Source organism: Oryctolagus cuniculus, chromosome 10, assembly GCF_051225735.1.
Source record: "Oryctolagus cuniculus isolate XC-2025 breed Fujian yellow rabbit chromosome 10, ASM5122573v1, whole genome shotgun sequence".
Classification (NCBI taxonomy): domain Eukaryota; kingdom Metazoa; phylum Chordata; class Mammalia; order Lagomorpha; family Leporidae; genus Oryctolagus; species Oryctolagus cuniculus.
This window is the reverse complement of record NC_142876.1, coordinates 42,681,142-42,704,154: the sequence shown is the minus strand read 5'-3', so window position 1 is coordinate 42,704,154 and position 23,013 is coordinate 42,681,142. Positions and strand designations below refer to the sequence as shown.

At 45.1% G+C, this 23,013-nt stretch overlaps 1 protein-coding gene across 6 annotated transcripts in view; it reads left to right on the top strand.

Moving 5' to 3' along the window:
* The window catches only part of MAPRE2 (microtubule associated protein RP/EB family member 2), a 163,127-nt gene that overhangs the window by 53,125 nt on the left and 86,989 nt on the right, over nucleotides 1-23,013 (top strand). For 2 of the 6 annotated variants that reach the window (XM_008261197.5, XM_051852027.3), the window contains exon 1: nucleotides 4,214-4,443. The exons of the other annotated variants lie outside the window; for them this stretch is intronic. In XM_008261197.5, the coding sequence (XP_008259419.2) occupies nucleotides 4,325-4,443 (119 nt within the window). In that variant the 5' untranslated portion in view covers nucleotides 4,214-4,324. Of the gene's footprint in view, nucleotides 1-4,213; nucleotides 4,444-23,013 lie in introns of those variants that run through there. 6 annotated transcript variants of the gene reach the window in all.

The window sequence follows — 23,013 nt, the reverse complement described above, 5'->3', positions numbered from 1 at the left end:
CTAACAGTGGACATAAGACAAAGCTTTAATCCACAGTGACATGTACAAAGGCATTTTAGCTTAGTTGTTTTCCTAGAGCCTGTATAATTCTCCCCACCCTGCTTGCCAGTTCTGTGTCCCAGCATCTTCCAAGTTAGGTCATCTTTGGGTGGTTTCATCCATGAGGTGAATATGCAGTCCTTTAGATACCCTGCCCTTTCCCCAGCTCCCGTGCAAAATGCTACCAAGAGGAATAGGCAGGTGGGATTTATAGACACCTAAGGGAGGGAGAGACTTGGGGCCTCTCACATTGTCTTTGGTATTGCAATGTTTGACTCCACTAAAGAGTCATTGGTGTGGGCCTATCCAAGGGCATTCTGTTAGTGTCCTATGCCTGACCCCTTCTCCTTGTAGTATCTCCCTACAGACTTGTCCTGACTCTGTATAACCTTCTCAGGCCTGGCTATTTCTCCTATTTAGGGCCTCTGCACCAACATTTCTACCCTGTAGACTCAGGTTAAATATCCCTTTGCTCTATTGTGATATATCTCTCATAGCACCACCACCACCACCGTCACCACCAACTCAGGTCTCTGACAGCACCATCCATTCAACCTCCTGCTTATTCTCCCCTACAAGGCCCACAGAAATTTCTAGATGCCTTCCATACTCCATGCTAACAAAGAGAAAGACTGAGAGTTGAAAGAAAGATTAGCTTCTCCCTAGCCACACCAAGCCCTAGATAGTTCAGTCTTTTCTATGACAGGGCTGCACCTTCCTTGGAGAGGGAGATCTCTGGTGGGGCTGCACCTTTCTCAGGGATGGGATGTCTGGAATTCTTGAGGCAGTTGGTTTCTAGAGTTTACATGGGAGACAAGCAAAAGTGAGCCCCTTGGGATGTGGCTTTGTCCTCAACCGATCTAACATTTTCCTTCTGGGATTTGAACTTGGAGATCTGCAGGTGGGAGACCCTGCTTTTTTCCTACCTTCATTCCCTTCTTACACTCAGTTGGGGCTGGAAAGGGTGGGCTCTCCCCATCCTCCTCCCGCCTTTTCTGCACCTCCCTATATCATATCATCCTCCTTTCCACAGTGGAATTTGCCCTTCCCTTTTCCCTGGGGCTGAACTGGAGAATGGCTGCCAGGTAATCTGATTTATGGGGGAGAGGAATGAAAACACATCTGTTTAATATTTTCAGATTATTACCCCTGTTACCCCTGCATCTTGGAGGGTAATCACTGGTCTCTGGAGCTCTCTGGGTCCCTTTATAGTAGTGTGGCTCAGAGCAGTCGTCGAGGAAGATTTATAAGGGCTCTTAGATACCTCCTTCACCTGGCTCACCACCCCATGCCTTTGGACCCATCAACCCAAATTCTTGGCTATCATCCCCTCTTTCATGAGCTGCCTAGAAACAAAGTGGGAGTATGTGCTCTACAGAATTAGTTGTTATAATGAATGAACCATACATTCAAATTCCGACAAATTTAGTCCTCATGATAACACCAATTATTTCTAACATATTGCTTCATTTGGGAGCATGGGAAAATAGCTAAAGAACCCACACTGAAAGGGCATGCTCTGAAAACGCGGAGTATTTCGTTTGTAGACTCTGCCTTCCAACGTCAGAGTGTTTGGTCCTAAAGAAAGGGGAAGCTTTGTCAGTAAGGAAACTGACAACAGTGGGTCAGTAACAGAAATAGTAAGAGGAAGCATGGGTCTTTGTAGCCCTGACCACACTGTCATGTACAGTCAGCTCACCGTGGAACATGAGGGCTCGGTGTGTGTACATCCGGTCCTTAGATATTTGTGTACCTTGCAAGTCTAGAATTAGAATCTAACTATAGGAGAAAAAAAATTCGTACATAAACTGAGATGTGGATGAAAGAATTAACTTATGCACTATGGACCAAATGGAGAAGGAGAAAATCAAATTATTCAAATAATAGTCCAAATGGAGAGGATAAGATGGGGGGAGGGGCTTGTTTGAGATTAGCATTACCATCTGGGTTGTGAAATATTTGACTCTAATTCCAGAAGCTTGATACCAAAAATAAGTTATTATCAGGAACTTACACTGGAGAATTGTCAGGGACAACCAGGTTTTTACTTCATTTTAATATCTGTATCACAGAATGAGAAAACTGATAAATCATCCAATAATGTAAAGTGAGCTATAGCCAGGTACTTCTGCCATATGCATTGATGCTGTTGTTTATACCCCAATCCCTCTCCCTTCCCAACCCATAAAAGGTGAGAGACCACTTTTTTTTTTTTTTTTTTTTGACTGGCAGAGTTAGTGAGAGAGAGAGAGAGACTGAGAGAAAGGTCTTCCTTCCATTGGTTCACCCCCCAAATGGCCGCTACGGCCAGCGTGCCCTGCCAATCCGAAGCCAGGAGCCGGGTGCTTCTCTTGGTCTCCCATGTGGGTGCAGAGCCCAAGCACTTGGGCCATCCTCCACTGCCTTCCCGGGCCACAGCAGAGAGCTGGACTGGAAGAAGAGCAACCAGGACAGAATCCGGCTCCCCAACGGGGACTAGAACCGGAGTACCGGCACCGCAGGTGGAGGATTAGCCTAGTGAGCCGCAGCGCTGGCCTGAGACCACTTTTTAAATTTTATTTTTATTTTATTTGAGAGGTAGAGTTACAGAGAGAGGGAGAGACTAAGAGAAAGGTCTTCCATCCTTTGGTTCACTCCCCAAATGGCTGCAATGGCTGGAGCTGGGCTGTTCCGAAGCCAGGAACCAGGAGCTTCTTTTGGGTCTCCCACAAAGTTGCAGAGGCCCAAGTCCTTGGGCCATCTTCTGCTGTTTTCCCAGGCCATTAGCAGAGAGCTGGATCAGAAGAGAAGCAGGCAGGACTCGAACCAGCGCCCATATGGGATACCAGCACCACAGGCAGAGGCTTAGCCTGCTATGCCACAGCGCCTGCCCCCAGAGACCACTTTTGATAAGTACAGAGCCCTTCAAATTCTCTTCTCCCTAGAGGAGAGCACTGGGTACACTTGGGGTCTGTTCAGAATTTACAATCTAATTCATAGATTTTTCACAGTGGTAGCAGTTCTATTCACAGCTGTCCTTTCACAGTGGTCATGTTGGGAGTGTACCCAAAGTGCTCGATTTCTACCTTGATCTGTAATATTTGAGCTCTCGTTTAAATACAGACGATTGACTGTCCAGTCACATTAATAAAAACATGTCACATGTGGCTTTGAATTTCCAGTTCATTGCTTCCTACCTGTGTAACCTTAAGCAATTTACTTTAATGCACTAATTTACTCGTCTTTAAAATGGGGATAAAAAACGGCACAAACCTGTCTCACGGCCAGTGTATTTTAAAAATGCATTGCAATGCTATAAAACAGCTTGCCTACTGAATGCCTCCAAATATTAAATGAGGTGATCACTTGTTTAATGGAAATGAAAATGGAATAAATCGTAAAGCATCACCAAACTGTAGCAGGAGGTAGCATGAAGGATTAACATTGGGGTTTTGGGCTTAACCACGGTGTTTCTAAAATGGTGGTTATCTTTTTTTTTTTTTTTTAACCCTCTTTGGGGATTCCTTTGTACAGAAAAACCTCTTGATTTGCAATCTTTATTAAAGTAAAGGCCACCGATGAAAAGGAAAGACCATTGATTAAAAGGAAGTCCAGCTTCTCCTTAGATTTTCTTTCTTTTTTTGGCTTCTTTTGGGGAGGAGGTTGTTGCTCTTCTGAGAGTGGGGGAGGAAGCTTGGGATTTTAACCCTTTCCTCTGATACCTTTTCTTCAAGCTGGTCACGACAGCGTTTTAGATTTTTCTGAAACCTGACCAAGTTTGATTTTCCTGGCACAAGCACTCGGTGTTGAAGGAGTTAAAGGGTCCCCCACACCCCTGTGCATGAATCCCTCTTTTGTGTACACAGCTGCAGCGGGAGCACGGGTCCGAAAGGAAACGGTTAGAGGAAGAGCGGGTTTTCAGACGAGGCGAGCCTGCGAGGGGGGCTGCGCGGTGGCCTGGGGTTTTACATGCCAGATGTAGGCCCCGGTGCCTGCCTGGAGCTGCTGGCCTGGTCACGCCGCCGCCCAGTGCGAATCCAGGCGAGGTGATGAGTTAGCGGGTTGCCATGGTGCCGGGAGGGCCACGTGACCAGGGTGCTGCTGCCGGCGCTCTGACGTCAGCGTCGGGAGGGCGGGGCCGCGAGCGGGCGGGGCGGGGCGAGAGCCGGGAGCAGGCGGCGAGCAGGCAGGCGGCAGGCAGGGTCCGTGCGCCGAGCGGGCGAGAGCGCCAGCGAGCGGGAAGACGCAGCCACCTTCCTCTGCAGCCAGCCCACAGCGGTTTGTTCCCTTTCTCGGGAGAGCGCCAATGCCCGGGCCGACCCAAACCCTGTCCCCCAATGGCGAGAACAACAACGACATCATCCAGGATAACGGGACCATCATTCCTTTCCGGAAGCACACAGTGCGCGGGGAGCGTTCCTACAGGTAATGGGGCTGGCACGGGCGCCGCGGCGGCCGGGGAGCGGCGCGGGGGCGCGCGGAAGTCCGGCCCGTTATATAATGGAGCCGGGCTGCAGACGTGCGTTTGGGAGGGCGGCTGCGATTCTGAGGGGGTCTGCCTCCGTGTGTCATGTCGGGTGTGCGTCGAGGCGTCCCCGACTGCAGAGGGGAGTAGGTTTGCCGCCTGCACGGAGCCTGCCTCCGTCTCTCTGCCTCCACATCGATGGAAATGCACGCTGCTTTCGCCTCCACCCCACACCCTTCGAAGAGCCGATGGGCTGTGGCACTTCCTCCCCTCCTTCCCTTTTAGATTTTAAAGGAGCCATGAGGTAGCCGTGGCTCAAGGCAGAGGTCGGGGAGAGTGGCGAGAAACACGTTCGCGCTGAACCTGGGGAGTGTGCAGGAAAGATGGAATCCTCCAGATTAAGCTGCAGTCTGTGATGGGAAACCGCCAGATTGATGGAGCTTTGTAAGGATTCTGCTCGCTGATTGGTGCAGGGATTGACAGCAGAGGTCACGGTGTCAGACATTCACCAAAATTCTCCCTAGAACCCCGGGTTTATTAGAAAGAGGTCGGACTGCGACAGACTTGGAGAAAAGCTGGGCGCCGTGTGGCGTTTTCGGAGGACTTGATGGCCTCCCGCTTGGGTGGGGGAGCCTTCCTCCCTGTTTACCGGAGGAAGGTAATTTCTGGTCTCTTGCTGGGGTCTGATTTGAGGAGGGGTCTGATCTCTGGCCGCTGTATTGTGAACCTCTTGATTAATGAGTTAGCCTGTGCGGTTGGCATCGTTTTTGCATTAACATATCTGGCAATATGTTCCTGTAGATAAGCTCATTAAAATTGTTTGCATTGTTTGATAAGGATAACAATGTAATGGAGAATGCAGCTAGGGTCTGAAGGGAGACTGATCGCTCCGGCCCTGCTTCCTCTGAAGTTCTTTTGTACAGAGGGAGTTATTTTTAAATGTTACCTTGATAACCGCTAACAATGCTTTTGCTTTCAGGCAGAGAGCACACACCTCCAAAGCGCATCCTCTCAGCTTGTGATCAACAGGAAATCAGCGTCTCTCTCTCTCCTCTTTTTTTTTTTTTTTTTTTTTTTTGAGCTTTCTTCTAAACATTCAGATGGTATTGTGGGTAGAATATTCTGTGTATAAATGTCACCTATCATAAAGTAAGAGCAAAAGCCCCTCAGTTCCTTCCTATTAAAACAAACAAAAAACACCCACCACTGGCTGTTGACGCCAAATGGATGTGAGCAACCTTTGCCCTGTCATCTCTCTGCAGTTATGTAATACTTGGAGTTAATTTTGGCTGTGCTCACGAGGTCACCAAAACCTCATGTCTTAGGGTTCCAGCGAGTGTGTTGACATGGCATCCTTAGATCTGAGTGGAAACCGAAATCAGCCCACTGCTCCGGAGACACTCCTTTGGGAGACCCTGTGATTCGAAAGTTGAATCCCTGCTTTTCTCGCTCCCCCATCTTTCTCCTCTGTGAACACCCCAAAGCCCAAAAACAGAATTTGGAAACAAGAAACTTGAGTTGTTCTACTAGGTAATAAATGGGAAGCTCCCATTTGCTAAATGTGAATCCCTGCAATGAAGGTAGCAGTTGCTTTTATGACAGAGTTAGAATTTTACCACACGGGCTAAAGGAAGTGGCCTAGTTGGGTTTTATTACTCATAAGAACTAACATGAAATAGCAATGGAAAGATAACTTGGCAAGTTAAATATTACCTTTTAGTGATGTTATTCCTTTACAATGAAATCTTGTTTTTCTTTCTAATTAAATCCAAATTATTTCCATTTCCTGAATTACCCATTTGCAGTTTGCTATCTGAGACCCTAGAATGGTCCCTGAAATTAAGTTAAAAAAAAAAAAACACAACAGAATTTTACTAATCATCTAATGAAATTTTTGTGTAACTAGAACATCATTGTATTTGTATTTTATATAATAGGATTACTAGACACTATAGAGATAACATAGGTTAAAGTGAAGAAAGGAGCCTCTGAAATTATATTTGTAACAGAGTGGATTCACAAAGACACACTGAATTTCCTTGGTCACCTTTTCTTTCAAAATGGATGACCAGTGTAATTGTAGCTACTCCTTATTTTTTTGGAGGGATGTAAGGATAGGAAAAATGTGATACATTTTTCTGTGCAGGAAGCATTCCATCATTATTTTGGCTTCCCCAGACTGGAATAATATAGCCATTTCATTGCTGGGGAAAGTTGGAAGGCAATTTGAAAAAGTAGAGATTTAACCAAACGTCTTACTTTGGCTGTAGGTTTAGTAAAGCCCTCAACCATGAGATATGCTTAGAAATTCTCCGTGGAGTCCCTTGGAGGGGCCTGGGTAAGCCCAATACCCTGGCTAGATCAGAAGCAATTCTTGTCCTGCTTCTTTGGCTGAATCCTGGGTAGGCTCCCAGCAGGCCCTTTATCTTGGGCCTACTTTTGCTCTGCAGTATGAGGAATGTCTAATCCCATTCTTACAGAGATGTTGTAAGGTTAACCTCTAGCATTTAAGCCCAATTGCATAGCAGAAGAGAGCTTTGTAAATAGAAGAATGCTGGGACAGAGCCCTGGGGCAGGCACACTCCTCAGCTCGCTGGCAGCACAGGGGACAGGAGAGGACACCCAGAGATGGGATAGTGCTCTGGGGCACCCATAATGGGCAGGCAGCCACTCTTATGTTGCGATAGCATGTGTACCAGATTGCTCATAAATAAAAGTCAGATGTGGTTCCTGACCCAGATTTCTTAACCCAGGTATTTCTTGGTGTAGATCGAGACCCACTTTCACAGCCTGGAGTAGAGGAGGTAACAAATTATATATATATATATATTTTTTTTTTTTTTTTTTTTTTGACAGGCAGAGTGGATAGTGAGAGAGAGAGAGACAGAGAAAGGTCTTCCTTTTTGCCGTTGGTTCACCCTCCAATGGCCGCCACGGCCGGCGCACTGCGCTGATCCGATGGCAGGAGCCAGGTGCTTCTCCTGGTCTCCCATGGGGTGCAGGGCCCAAGCACTTGGGCCATCCTCCACTGCACTCCCTGGCCACAGCAGAGAGCTGGCCTGGAAGAGGGGCAACCAGGAAAGAATCCGGCGCCCCGATCAGGACTAGAACCTGGTGTGCCGGCGCCGCTATGTAGAGGATTAGCCTATTGAGCCACGGCGCCGGCCAACAAATAATTTTTGAAACTAGCGTACTCTTTAGTTTGAGATGCGAGTTTCCTTGAGAAAATGAAGTAATTCCGATTAAATGGCCCGAGAGAGCCGTGTGGCTGGCATGCTTCCACAGCCCATGTCCACTGCCGCCTGCTCAGCCCTAGCGTCCTCACTGCATTCATGAGCACTGGAAATCCATATATTTTAAGGGCTGCTTAAAAAATAAATGTGGTATGGGCCATCCGAGGTGACACTGTTTAATTCGCAGAGCGATTGAATTGTGCTCTGCATCTCCCCCGAGAGAGTACTCCCCATGGCTCAGTTTCATGCAGATGCTAGTCGGAAATGAGATTTATTAACTGGCCTTCTGCCCACTACATCTTTGTGTGCATACTCCAGTCTTTTAAGAACGAATGGATAAGGCTAGGGGCCTGTTTCCACATGGGTGTTTGGACGTGCAACTGCAGTAGCATATGTTTCTGAATACTTAAAAAAAATTACTTGGCCCCAGGAAATGGACTGTAAAGAAAGGCAGAAGTAAAACTTAAGCCTGAAACATTGACCTAAAACATCCAGCTTTGCCAATTGAAAATGGTGAGCTGTTATGAAAAACAAAGGAATATTGTGTGTATATGTATATATACACGCACATACACAATAGGTATTTCTGTACAACGCAGTATATATGATAGTGTGGTGAAAGTGTGTTCCATTCCAGAAGCTATTCCATTCAATAACAGGGCTCACTTTTATTAGAATGTTGATTTCAGATCACATTCTCCCAAACAGCAGCTACAGACAACAGAAATCTGGCTTTATATTCTGTGTTATGTACGTATTAGTATCATCTGGGTTTAATACTGCCAAGGGAGGTTTTTGAAAATTGTGATTTTTATTCCTAATCCTTGATGCCTCGTTATTGGGTTCTACTTTGGAACTTCTCAGAGCTTCTGTTAAGAGAATGGTCTTGGCGGTGCCGCGGCTCACTAGGCTAATCCTCCACCTGCGGCGTTGGCACCCCAGGTTCTAGCCCCGGTTGGGACGCCAGATTCTGTCCCGGTTGCCCCTCTTCCAGTCCAGCTCTCTGCTGTGGCCCTGGAAGGCAGTGGAGGATGGCCCAAGTCCTTGGGCCCTGCACCTGCATGGAGACCAGGAGGAAGCGCCTGTCTCTTGGCGCTTCAGATTGGCCCAGCGTGACGGCCTTAGCTGCCATTTGGGGGTGAACCAACGGAAGGAAGAAGACCTTTCTCTCTGTCTCTCTAACTCTGCCAGTCAAAAAAAAAAAAAAAAAAAGTCTTCCCCATGCTCTTGCCTTTGGGGAGCAGAGCTCACCCTGCTTTGCAGCTGGCTGTCAGATTTGTTTACAGTGCATTATCTTAGCGGGGCACTGGTGTGAGATTGTCCTCTGGAATTTAGGAAGCTGTTTCCTTATACAGCATCCTTCTTGGATTCATAGGGAACTCTTGAAGCTGCAATGATTAGTCCCTTAGATTAATGGAGAGAGAAAGGTCAGGACTAACCTAACTATCCTGCTTGGTTTGGAGAATTAAGTCAACAAATACTTGGGAGTCCGCTTTGACCAGTGTCTGTGCTAGATGCCCCTTCAAGGACTTGAGTTCTAGCTAAGTGTTATAAACAGCTCATTTTCTAATAGATTTATATTGCAGTCAATATTTTGCTTCGTCTGATAGCAAAAGTGGTTTGCATTTCCTGCACAGTGATTCAGAATGAAAAAATATACCCCGAAGGCTAGTGTGCGGCAGGAAGCGGAAAGATACTTTGGGAAACCAAACATTTTGGTGAAGAGAGCGTAGGTTCTAAAATCAGACTTTCCATTGGCCTGGCCAGGTGCATGTTGGGACAGTAGTAGACAGTAAGGCAAGAGCATGGAAAGGCAGGCAAGATAGTTAGAGCTTGAAAATAGGAAATCACAGAGGGCTTATTAGCTGATAAGCAATATAATGAAAACAGAGGTGCGTGCTAAGGTGGAGCTCGTGTTCTGAATTGAGAGTTGAAAGGAGCGCTATGGCATAGCAGGTAAAGCTGCCGCTTGCAGCGCTGGCATCCCGTAGGAGCACCGATTCAAGTTCCGGCTGCTCCACTTCTGATCCAGCTCTCTGCTATGGCCCGGGAAAGCAGCAGAAGATGGCTGAAGTGCTTGGGCCCCTGCACCTGCGTGGGAGACCCAGAAGAAGCTCCTGCCATTGTGGCCCATTGCGGAGTTAACCAGCGAATAGAAGACCTCTGTCTCCCTCTCTGCCTCTGCCTCTCTGTAACTCTGTCTTTCAAATAAATAAATCTTTAAACAACAAAAGAGAAGAGAGTTGAAAGGAAAATGTGGTCCACCTGTGCCCCACGCTGCTGCGTCCATAGTACCTAGAGAACACTTAGTTCACCATGAAAGAGCTCCAGAACCGCTGTGTGAGAACCAGGGTGGCTTTCCTTTGGTGGAAGCAGTGCATGCAGCTCTGCCCAGGAATGCGACTGGTTCTTAGTTGAGACACTGCTTTTCCATTTGCAGATGGTCACACTGTCACTAGCAGCGTGCAGTAAGGCGTGTCTAGTGGGGAGTGATGACACTGTTCAGAGCCTCCCAGACTCAGAAGTAGAGTGTCGGGTCTTCACTGTGAAGGAGTCGCCTTGTCATCTGAAGCCTTAAGAGACACACACATGGCTGATGAAACCGCTCAGAAGGCTAGAGACTTGATGGCAGGGCCAATTCCCCTCGTGGTTACAAGATGGCCACCTTGATGGTAGTACCTGGAGGGGACTGAGGACTGATCCTGCATCCTGGGTTGGTTAACTTCTAAATTTTGCCAATTTCACTTTCAAGAACAAATTGATCTTTGTGTGTGATCTTCCACCCACACACACCATGAAGTCAGTCAGAACAGTGTCATTTCTCCTGATTGCAGGCTGGCTTTCAGCTGGCCGCCGATAGACTACTGAATTGGATGTGCTGTACTCAGGCAAGATCTTGAGCACTGTTCCAGCAGCCCTTTTTCTTGTAATGCTGCCTTTAACATCCCATTGGTATCCTTTTCTAATTGTTTGCCCCAAAGTTGCTGGCCCTTGGCATGTATTTTTTTCACTGAGAGAATTCTTTGAAAATGGAAACCTCATTCACTTTTCCCCTATAGCATGAATCAAATTATTTTCTCCATAATATATTTTTAGATGCATCTCCAAAGATGATTATTTATTTTAATGCAAAGAAATCATTAGTGAGAAAAAGACTGAGCAGAGTTTAAATGCCACCAGGAAATAGTTTCTTAGTAAGTTACTAAAAAAAGCAAAAACAACCAAACAGTTGTACATTTTCAGTGGAAAATCTCCCCGGGATAATTAGGATTTTTCTTGAACTAGGACAAATTTTTCTTTAAGCATTACTTTGCTTTTATAAAGGGACAGAAATTGGTAATAGATACATAAGTTGATGTAGTTAATGGCAGCTTTTAGTGATGGTATCCTTTGATGCTTGTTTGGTTAAGGATATAGGTCAAGAAAACCAGTCTTTCTGTTATTTCAAGATCTTGCTTGTTTCCAGCAGGTAAAATGACTGTGCCAAAGAATCTGATTTTGGCTTTGACTTTGGACTTGAGAAGGAGGAGAATGTGTGCATTGGTGGAAGTCTTATGAACTTGTGATCTTTTCCCAAGATACAGTTTTCTTTTCTTTTTTTTTTTTTTTAAGACAGGGTGAAATCATGCTTTTTTTTAAGATTTATTTATTTATTTGAAAGGCAGAGTTACAGAGAAGTCTTCCATCCACTGGTTCACTCCCCAAATGGCCACAACGGCTGGAGCTGGGCTGATCTGAAGCCAGGAGCCAGAGCTTCCTCCAGGTCTCCCATGTGGGTGCAGGGCCTCAAGAACTTAGACCATCTTCCACTGCTTTCCCAGGCCATAACAGAGAGCTGGATAAGAAGTGGAGCAGCCGGGACTGGAACCTGCTCCCACATAGGATGCCGGCACTGCAGGTGGCAGCTTTACCTGCCACGCCACAGTGCCAGCCGGCCCCCCCATCCTGTAGTTTTAATGTCAGCACTGTACTTCCTAAAGGCATTTTGGCTATCCATAAAATTCCATACAGCAGTACAGCCGAGATACAGATTTTAATTGTGCACAATCGATCCTGGAGTTTATAGCCAGTGCTTGTTGTCACATAAGCCTAAAATGACAATGCTCTTCATGTGAGATACTCTTCAGGTTTCTGTGATTCTGGTTCATTTTTCCTAGAGGTAGTGTTTGGTTTTGTTCTTGTTTTGCTTGAAATACATTCATTCTTTGTCCTTTATTTAGTGTCAGCTTACCCTGGCAAAGCCCTGGGAGGTAATTTGTCAAAAATGCCGGAGGCATTGACATCTCTGGGAGGCTTTCTTATGTTCGCAGTTATAGTCTGATTGTGAACAGTGGTATCCTCCATTTAGGAGCCCTCCCTGATTCCCTGCAAGATTTTCCGGTGACGCTCGGCAAATCAGGAGAAAGTGGAGCTCCTGAAATGGGCCCTCCCCTCCCCTCCCCTCCCCTCGCTCGCTGTCTACTCCCTGGTCGTCATTTTGGAATGCCAAAACACATGTTTGTGTTGCTAAGAAGCTACTTTTAAAAATCTCCACTCCTGCATTTGTTGCAGTTATTGCTGTGTTTAAAATTTAAGCCCAAATCCTTTGTTCAGCAAACTTTGAGTTGCTTCTGTATGCCACCATCCGTGCTGGACCCTTGGAATATGAGGATAGATAAAGCACAGCCCCTCCTTGGAAGAGCCTACGGGGCCCCTGGCAGCAGTGGGGGGAACGTGCCTGGGGGGAGGGCTCTGAGGTGCTCCCAGGGAATACTCCGCGTCTGTCTTGCTTTCTGTGGAAGGTGGCAGTTGTTGGTTCAGATGTCTTCCCAGCATTGTATTCGTGAAAGTAGCTACGTGATTGTTGTACCGATATGTGGTAAGGGCAGCATGAGCACTCCTGTAATTTTCAAAAGCCTTCAGAAATCGAGCATGTCAGGAAAAATTGTGTTTGAATGGCCTCTGTATATGTTTCATTAACGTGACCTTGAGGCACAACTTTAAGCATTGTCGAGTGTCTTGTGGTGGGGAAGGCTTATAGAAAGTCACTTGAGGAAAAGTAAAAGGCTTATCCGTGACGCCTTCAATATTTATGATGTTTGTGTTGGCCACCAGTAGGTTGACAACCGTGCAGTATACTAACCTGTGTGCAAACGGTGAGGAAAATGACACTGTTTATTCATATCTACTTGGTATGCATGGAGAAACTAAAAGGATATAAATTAATAATGATGGCAACTGGACAGATTAGTCACTGGGTACCTTTTTATGTTTTTTCTAAAAAAATGGAAACCATGTAAATGCCTTACCCAATCAATCAGTGGTGTTTCTGTCAGCGCTTTAGTAGCCTGGATTATAAAAATTGAGTTTGGATTTTAGCAGGCTGAGTTTTTCATGTCAGAATACGTAAATGTTGCTGAACTTATTGGAGTCACGTGGCTGATGTTAAGGATTTGCTGAATGCGCGTCTCACGATCACAGACCAAATGTGCTCGTCCAGCATCTGCCTCCTTTTGCCCTTGGAGGTTTTGCACACAGCAGTCCATAGTCCAGATTCTGTTTCGTTTTCTCCAGAGTGCATCGGCGCTGCCTGTGCTGTTTTTTGTGATGTGTCCAGCCTGCTTAGTATGCTCCGTGAATCTCGCACCAACTGCAAAATAATTCACCGTGAGGATTAGTTTTCAATATCCTCTTTGCGTTTTTGTTTTCCTCCTATTTGTTGAGCACCTGCTGTTTGTCAGGTACTGCGCGGGGCCCTCACACCATGAGATTACGGGTCCCTGACATTTTCTAACCACTCTGGCTGCAGTCCTGTGTGTGTCCCAGCGTAGCCTAAGCTGTCACCTCCAGGAAGTTAGGGAGCACGTTCTGGCCTTCGTGGAACTCTCCTGTGATCCTAGGATGCAGCCGTCTGCATCCATCCTGCCTCTCTGCTCCAGCGCACACACCGCCAGTCTGAGTGCATGTGAGCGAGCCCCTGGGGACTAACCAATTAAGGAACAAAGACAGGGAGCCCTTTGAATACATTATCCTCCTTACCGTAGGGCCCTGCTCACTGGCAGCAACCTTGAAATAAAGAAGCTTGTGGAGCTTGTGAGCTTGTGTCTCTGCCAGGAAGAGAAGCAGGAGACAGGCAGGGGTCCCGGGGGGGGGGGGGGGGACGTGCAGCATGGAGAGGGTCATGGTTTCTTAGGTGAAACTCTCCTTCTCCGTCCTCCAGCCCTGTTCTCCAAGGGAGGGAAGGGAAGGGGGATGATGAGTGTCCCATCGGCCCAGGGGAAGGGGCCAGTGGGGCTCTCCCAGATCTCTTAGCAGGCAGGGCCTGGAGTGCGCAATAAATTAAGAAGCAAGTCTGGTGTTTGGGAAGCTGATTGTGCTCTCCCTGGAATTTCTGCCAGACAGATAGCATTGTCTCAGGACTGACTTGGAGATGTCAGTGTGAATTACAGAGAACCTGTGTCCAGCCTGTGGACCTACTCCCTCAACTCCATTTCCAGACTTGATCCGGATGGAAAAGATGGCCTGGACCATCCCATGCGTGCCTTCCCACCCCATGTTCAGTTCAGTTGAAGACCTCAGATTGCCTGGGCTTGGAAGAGCAGTGAGGTAGAGTGGGCAAAGTGTGGCCAAGGTGTGACTCATTTTCTGTGCCAGCTCCACCCGTGTCCTGATTCTATGATTTGGGGCAATCTTCCAGCCTCTCTCAGCCCACTTTTCCTCCTGCATATTTGGAAATAATAACAGTGTCAACTTCACAGGATTCTTTGTTAAAAAATATTTTATTTATTTCTTTAAAGATTTATTTATTTGAAAGACAGAGTGACAGAAAGAGAGGGAGAAACAGAGATCTTCTATTCACTGGTTCCTCTCTCCAAATGACTGCAACAGCCTGGGGTAGGCCAGGCTGAAGCCAGGAGCCAGCAAATCCTTCCAGGTTTCCCACATGGCTGGCAGGGGCCCAAGTACTAGGACTTTCCTCTGCTGCTTTCCCAGGTGCATTAGCAGAGAGCTGGATTGGAAGCAGAGCAGCCAGAACTCAAACTGGTGCCCTGGTATAGGATGCTGGCTTCACAAGTGTTGGCTTAACCAGAGCTGTACCACAATGCCAGCCCCTTCACAGGGTTCTTAGTGGAACAGAAAGTATACTTGGTGGTGCCTGGTGCAAAATAAATGCCTTCAAGAATAGTGGCTGGGGCCAGCTCTCTGGCATAGTAATTAAGCCTCTGCCTGCAGCACTAGCATCCCATATGGATGCTGGTTCAATTCCCAGCTGTTCCACTCCTGATCCAGCTCTCTGCTAATGGCCTAGGAAAGCAGCAAAAGATGGCTCAAGTGCTTGGGCCCTTGCACCCAAGTGGGAGACCCAGAAGAAGCTCCTGGCTTCAGATGGGCCCAGCTCTGGGTCTTGTGGCCATTTGGGGAGTAAACCAGCATATGGTCAATCTCACTTTCTCTCTCTGTCTCTCCTTCTCTGTAACTTTGCCTCTCAAAAAAATAAATAATTCTTAAAAAAAAAAAAGAATAGTGGCTGATGTAGTTGCTTGTCGTTTCAACCTTCTCTTTACCCTTTTATAATATCCTGTGGTCTTTGTGTCCTAAGTATTTGGTACAATACCTGGCACATAGTAGATGTTAATTAAACATCCAAATTGAACCTGGAAAAAAATCACACAATTACAATATAGCTTTTCCTCCCTTATAAGTTGTATTAATTTATGTACTGCATCTATTAAAATTATGTTGTAAATGAGTTTTAGTTGCATCTACCCCTCTGCCATCATGACAGTCAAGACACAGAACATTCCCATTACCCCGGAAGATTCCTTGTACCCTGGGTAGACTGTATCTCCTCTGCCTACAGCACCACGAACCGTGCACCTGCTTTCTGTCACCACAGTTGAGATTGCATTTTACACCACCGGAGTCCTACAGAAGGCAGTGTACAGAATGCAGTGTCTGACTGCTTTCACTCTATGATGAGTTCGAGACTTGTTCGTGTTAGGTCTGTCAGCAGTTCCATTACTCTGTCACTGAGAAGTACTCCCTCATATGGCTGTTCCAGGTTTTGTTTAGCTGTTCACCATTTGATGAACATTTGGGTTGTTTGTAGTTTTTTTTGCAATTATGAATAAAGCTTCTATGAATATTCACGGACAAATTTTGGTGGGGACATTTGTTTTCATTTATCTCGGTATAAAAACCTAGTAGTCAAGTGATTGGGTCATATAACGGTGTTTTTACTTTTTAAGGAACTACAAACAATTGTCCACAGTGATTGTGCTAGTTTGCATTCCTGTAGAGAATGAGAGTTCGAGTTATTTCACATTCTTGGTAGTGCTTGGTATGGTCAGTCTTTTGAATTTAGACCATCTTTAAGAGTCTTAATAAATATTTTTTTCACTTAAAAATTATTGTCATTTATTTGAAAGGCAGAGAGTAAAAGAGAAAAAAAATAGAAATCTTCCATCCACAGGTTCACTCCCCAGATGCACACAACAACTGAGGCTGGGCCAGGTCAAAAGTAGTAGCCTGAAATAGAAGACAATTCTCCCACCTGAGTGGCAGGGGCCCAAGTCCTTGAGCCCTCACCTGCTGCCTCCAGGATGCACATTAACAGGAAGCCAGACTCAGCAGTAGCCCAGGAACTTGACCCCAGCACATATTTTCCTGATGACCAGTGATGTTGGGAATCTTCTGATGCTTATCGACCATTTGTGTGTCTTCTTCTTTTTTTTTTTTTTTTTTTTTGACAGGCAGAGTTAGACAGTGAGAGGGAGAGAGACAGAGAGAAAGGTCTTCCTTCCATTGGTTCACCCCCCCCAAATGGTCACCATGGCCAGCGCACTGCGCCTATCCGAAGCCAGGAGCCAGGTGCTTCCTCCTGGTCTCCCATGCAGGTGCAGGGCCCAAGCACTTGGGCCATCTTCCACTGCTTTCCCGGGCCACAGCAGAGAGCCAGACTGGAAGAGGGGCAACCGGGACTAGAACCAGTGCCCATATGGGATGCCAGCGTCACAGGCGGAGGATTAACCAAGTGAGCCACGGTGCCGGCCTGTGTGTCTTCTTTCATGAAGTGTTCACATCTTTTGCCCATTTAAAAAAGGGGATCTTTTAAAAGTTAGATTGTAAGAGGCTACTATAACATAGAATTAAATTAGACTTTCATGTGTCTGGGTGTTATGTTCTTAACCTAAATATAAAGCCCCTCAGGATAAAGAATCGTTTCTTTTTGTCTTTGCCTTCAATGCCTTTTATGATGATCCATCCCTGAGTTAGTACATATTAAATAATTCTATTAAAATAGACTGCAAAATTGTAATAGAGTAACTATTTTATCTTGGGGGGAGGGGGAAAAGCCATTAAGTCCATTTTGAAAGTTTCCTAGGAAAGTGTGAAGTTTAGGAACTTGATTTCTGCTTGGGGCCTTCCCAGATAGCAAGTGTTCTCTTAATGGTGTGGTGAGGAGCCCTGTGTCACGTGGAGACTGTTCTTTGCCTCGTGTGTCTCCTTATCGCTGCAGCAAAAACACTGCTATGAAGTTCAAGATGAAAATGTACGTGGGGATGATTTTTTTTTCTTTGAATACAACAAGGAGCCATTTGCCTGCTTTCAGAATTTTGTCCAGCAGAATTAAAGCATCAGATGCTCGCCTTCTTTTCAAATTGTGGGGGGTGCACCCCAACTGTCCCTCACGCCATTCCCACTCTCTCTAACTTGGCTATTTTGTTGCCACCACCAGTTTAGCTTCTGACTTCTCCAAGCCCCTAAGGACGCATCGCTCCTATGGAATTTAGAGGCTGGGAAGCAGAAGGCTCATAAGGGCAGAGGTTTACCTGCAGGATCTGCTGGGGGCCTTGTACTTTGGAAGGACAGAGATCTCAGAAATCTGTCCATGTTGAACCCGATTTCTTAGCCACGTGTGTTTGCAGACCCGAAGGAATAAAAGACAGGTGCACTTGTGAGTTCACAAATGCCTTAGGCCTACTCAGTAGGGTTTGGGGGAATGTGACTTACTTCATTTGCCACGTACCTGGTTGATTACCAGACCAGGCCACATTTCAGGTGAGTCCCTGCTTCCCTGAGAGCAGCGATCTCTTGCTGTCAGGGATGTAGAAAGATGGCTTTTGTTTGTGTTCTGGTTGGGACTGAACCAGCCACAGTCACAGCCACACCCGCTCGAGTATTAGCTGAGCTGAAGCTGTTCTTTCACTTTAATTGAGGTTGTTCCGTGAAAGGAAGCCAAATACTATTAGACAGGACATCCTGTGATTCCCAAGGCTTACGATGGCCAAGGACATAGCCTTAAAAAAAAATAATAATAATAATAATGATCACTTGCTTCCTTTCCTGTAACTCGGAAGCCCAGACCAGTGGTGTCCCTCTGACTTTTAGGACTCTAACTGGCAAACAACCTCTTTTCTCCTGAAAAATGTCCTAAAGAATTACAATTTGGAAAAATGATGCCTTTTTGTTAGCTGATGATGATTTGGTCATTGTTAGCCTTTAAGTGACTACAAGTTCTTGAAATGATAATTGGCTTAAAAAAGAGCGCGGCCGGCACTGTGATATAGCAGGTAAAGCTGCTGCCTGAGTGCTGGCATCCCATATGGGCGCTGATTCAAGTCCCAGCTGTTCCACTTCTGATCTGGCTCTCTGCTTTGGCCTGGGAAAGCAGTAAGTTTTTGGGCCCCTGCACCCGCATGGGAGACCTGGTATATGCTCCTGGCTTCAGTTCAGCACAGCTCTGGCCATTGGGGCCATCTGAGGACTGACCCAGAGGATGGATGAATAAACTCTCTCTGCCTCTGCCTCTGCCTCTGCCTCTCTATAACACTGCCTTTCAAATAAAATAAATAAATCTTTAAAAATAGAGTGAGAAAGTGACCAAAAGGTCTTGGAATTAAACATGTTAAAATTCTGGTGGTGGGCATTGTGGCACAGTGGGTTAAACCACTGCTTAGGATACCCGTGTCACTGTCAGAGTGTGTAGGATTGAGTCCCACCTCTGTTTCTGATCCAGCCTCCTCCTAAGCTCTTAGGAGGCAACAGATGATAGTATAAGCAACTGGGTTCCTTCCACCCACAAGAGAGTTCTTAGCTCCTGGCTTCAACCTGGTCCAGCTCCAGCTGTTGTGGGCATTTAAGGAGTGAATTAGCAGATGGAAGATCTCTCTCTGCTGCCCTCTTCCCAAAGTATGCATTTCAAATAGCTAAATAAATAATAAAATTCTAGAATTGGGCATACTGCAGTATATCTACACAGTTAAATTTAATACAGATATTACCTGTGACAAAGATGGGAAAAGTAGCCAGTGCCGCGGCTCACTAGGCTAATCCTCCGCCTAGTGGCGCCGGCACACCGGGTTCTAGTCCCAGTTGGGGTGCCGGATTCTGTCCCTGTTGCCCCTCTTCCAGGCCAGCTCTCTGCTATGGCCCGGGAGTGCAGTGGAGGATGGCCCAAGTGCTTGGGCCCTGCACCCCATGGGAGACCAGGAGAAGCACCTGGCTCCTGCCATCGGATCAGTGGGGTGCGCCGGTGGCAGCGCGCCAGCCGTGGCAGCCATTGGAGGGTGAACCAACAGCAAAGGAAGACCTTTCTCTCTGTCTTTCTCTCTCACTGTCCACTCTGCCTGTAAAAAAAAAAAAAATAATAAATAAATAAATAAATAAATAGTAGCGTGATTTCTGTTTAAAAAAAAAACAAAGATGGGAAAAGTGAACACCCTACTTATGCAAAAGCATATGTGCATTGTCTTAGTTTCCTGGGATTTCCATAACAAATCATCACAAGCTGAGTAGCTTAAAACTGTCCTCTCACAGTTGAGATGGTTCAAAGTCCAAAATCAAGGTGTAGCCAGCGCTGTGCTCCCTCTGAAGGCTCTAGAGAAAAATCATCCTTCCCCCTCTCTTCCTGCTCTCTTCATTCCCTGGCCTGCAGCTTCATCTCTAAACTCTGCCTTTTGCTATCAAGCACCTTCATTTGCACATACAGCATTCCCTTAAGGACTCCGGTCATTGGATTTAGGGCCCACCCGAATCCAGAAAGACTATATCTGAATTCATTGCATTTCCAAAGACCGTATTTTCAAGTAATAGCACATTCTGAGGTTCCAAGCTGCCATGAATTTTGGGGGAATTCTATTCAACTCTGTGCCCATGTTTTTCAAGGGCATGTATAAAAAATATACATCAATATATACTCCTTCCCACCCCTGCACACACAAAAAGAGGTTTAAAAAGAAGTAAATATGAGCTTGTTAATTGGGTGATAGAATAATGGTTATTTTATTTTTTGTCTGTGCTTTCTACTTTTTCTATAGTGAAAATGTATAGATTTTTTAGTATAAAGTTCTGGTTTTTAAAATGAAAACACTTTAGCATCTTTTCAAAAATGATAGTTTTCTTTTACTAGTATCCTACCTTGAGTTTGTTATTTCTTTGCCCCATCAAGTTTTTGAGGTATTTTTAGCCTTCATTTTAAATAAGATTAATATTTTGAGTACATATAATGAGTCAATATTTCTACAGTACATAGAGTTTTAATGTTAAATTTTGTAACTAGAATAGTAGCTCCAATTGAAACATAAGGTAAAGTAAAGTAGGTCATTGAGACATTGAGTCCATGTGACCTCAGGTCCTTGGTTTCAGTTTGGGAGGCTGGAAAAGCAGAAAGCTGTATTTTATATTCAATTGCTGAATTCAAACCTGTTTTATTTTTACATATTTTAAAGTCTCTAAGTCAAAGTAACCTTAGGAACCTAGAAACTAGTAATAGTGGTGAGATTGTGGTGGGGCAGTTTGCCAAATGTGTGAATTTTCTCTGTTTAAACTGGCTCAAATATTAGGGATCTTCCGAGATCAGACAAGATTGAGCACATTCAAGATGGTATGGCCATAGACATATTAGGTGTCTTTAACAGATTCACTCTAGAACTAGCTTTATGCACTTCCCTTCTTGTTCTTTAGACATTTTTATCTGCAATAGCATCTCTAGCTATGTAGTCAAATAGTTTATAGGGTCATCTTATGAGTAATTTCCTTTCTTTTAATTATCTTTGAATGTTTATTAATCAGTTGTTTCTGTTCTTGTCTTTAAGTATCCCAAGTTTTAAAAAAAAAAGTCTAGATTTAGTGGAGCTAATCCTCTACTCCAATACCTATATTCGTTTTTTTTTTCCTTTGTTCTTGTTAGCTTTGTACCATAGAGTTGTAGACTCTAAAGGAAGCTTCTTCTCTCTCACTGCCTTCCCCAAACCCAAGGGTCCCACGTACCTGCCCCTCTTATTTCTGTACCTGATTCAATCAGAACATGGAATAATTCTTACCCAATTTTTATTCAGATATTCAGTTCCTTCAGCCTCCCATAGAGAATTGTTGTGTTTTTACACTGATGCTAGAAGTGTTTCAACTTTTGACATGGACAAGGCAATGGAGAGAGCAGAGAAGTCCTGCAAATTAAGTCGTGTGTGTATATGTGTGTGTGTGCATGTGTGTGAATGTACTGATTTTCAGGTACTGCTGGGTACTTCTGATGCAGAAGTCTACCTGTCCCTTCTTCAAGTAAGTGGTTAATAAGTTTAGTGATTTACAAGAAAAACCCCCAAACTCCTCTTCCATCCCAGTGTACAAGATGGTATCTGGTTGCTCAAACCAGTGCCGGGAAAATAGGGAAGGGGAAAGCTGGATGAACTCTGATCCAGGCATGGAATTGTAGGAAGAGATGGGGAAATCCATTTGCTGGCTGAGATGAATCATTTAATCTGGGAAAGGAAGTTTTGGGGATGATGCTCTGGGGACCTGGTAATAAAACAAAGCTCCTACTTTTGATGATGTTGCCCTACAGCTCTACCTACTTGGCCAAACATCATTCTTCTTAGCCCAGTGATGGCAATGATCAAAATTTCCATTTGTTCTTCCATATGGTGTGCCAGAAAGATCCCATCTTGTATGTAATTTGGGGTTGGAGAGTAGGTTTGATGTAGTAGTTGATCAGTACCTTGCCAACTAGAGGCAAGAATTAAGAAACTTAATGTGATGGTCTTTCCCAGTTTGAAATTTTCCATTTTGGGTTCCATGTCAGAGTGGGCTGTGGAAAGAATCAAGAAAGTTGATGGACCGAATAGGCTGGGGGCTTATGGATGGGTACTGTTACCCATTTGGAGTCACATTCACTGATACATTTTTTATGTTGGCCTGTACTTCCCTCATCCTATTAATAGGCTTAATTTTATTGGTATTTTGTTTTCATTTCCATTTCAGAATATTCTCATGAGCTTAAAATGAACACTAGAATAGTTTAAATACCTACCTTTGGATAGGCACAAACCTCTAAGAATGAGATACCAAGAGATTTGTTTATTTTTTCAAGATACTTTTTTTCTGAATACATAGTCAAGATAGTAACTGAAAAATAGTAGTTTTAAAAAAATTATAAGTAGTAATGTACATGATCTCTGTCCATTCTGAGTAATCTCCTACAAAAAGCAAATTGAGGCATTTGAGTGCAAAATATATAGTAACTAGAAATGTAAAATGTGGTGATTCCTAAAATGTTAATATGACTTATATATTATAGCCAGCAGATTTTCCAGCCAAAAATCATTCCCAGACTGATTAGTAGACTGATTAGTCACCTAAAACTCTACACTTCACGTTCTTCTTCAGGGAAATTTATGTTTAAAAATCATCTTGGCTGAAGTAAAAATGTAGAGTGGGAGGTTGATAGAATTCAATGAGAAAAATGGTTTGATTAAAGACTGCAGCCATGTGCCCATTTAGAGTCCCTCCCCCATCCCTTTGCACTTACCTTGTGACAAAATAAAGACTGAGACCAGCAGTGGTGGGGCAGGGGGTGGGGGTTAGATTTGGTACAGCAAGAGTCCTAGAGTCAGTCCTGGGTCCAGATCCCGACAGTGCCACTTGTGACAGGGAAAGTGTGAACCTGTGTCTTTCCCTACAAAATGTCATAGTCATAGAAGTTATCTTATGGCATTGTCGAAAAGACCAGATGAGAAAATACATATTAACTGCTTACTTTTACACAGGGCGAGTGGGAAATTTCCAGTAAATGCTGGTTATTACATCATCTAACCTAGTTCCTCTGCTTTACCGGTAAAGAAAAAGGGACCCTAGGAATTAAGGCGCATGTGTCTAAGTTTACCCAACCAGTTGATTTAGCTGTGCTGTGGGACCAGATGCTGGTGCCCCTGACCCAAGATCAGAGCTCCATAGACCAGCCGTCCAACTAAGTGAGATTTTGTTGTCGTTTCAGACATGAAGAATTTTGCCTACTCACTTTTTCTTAAGATGTAGAAGACA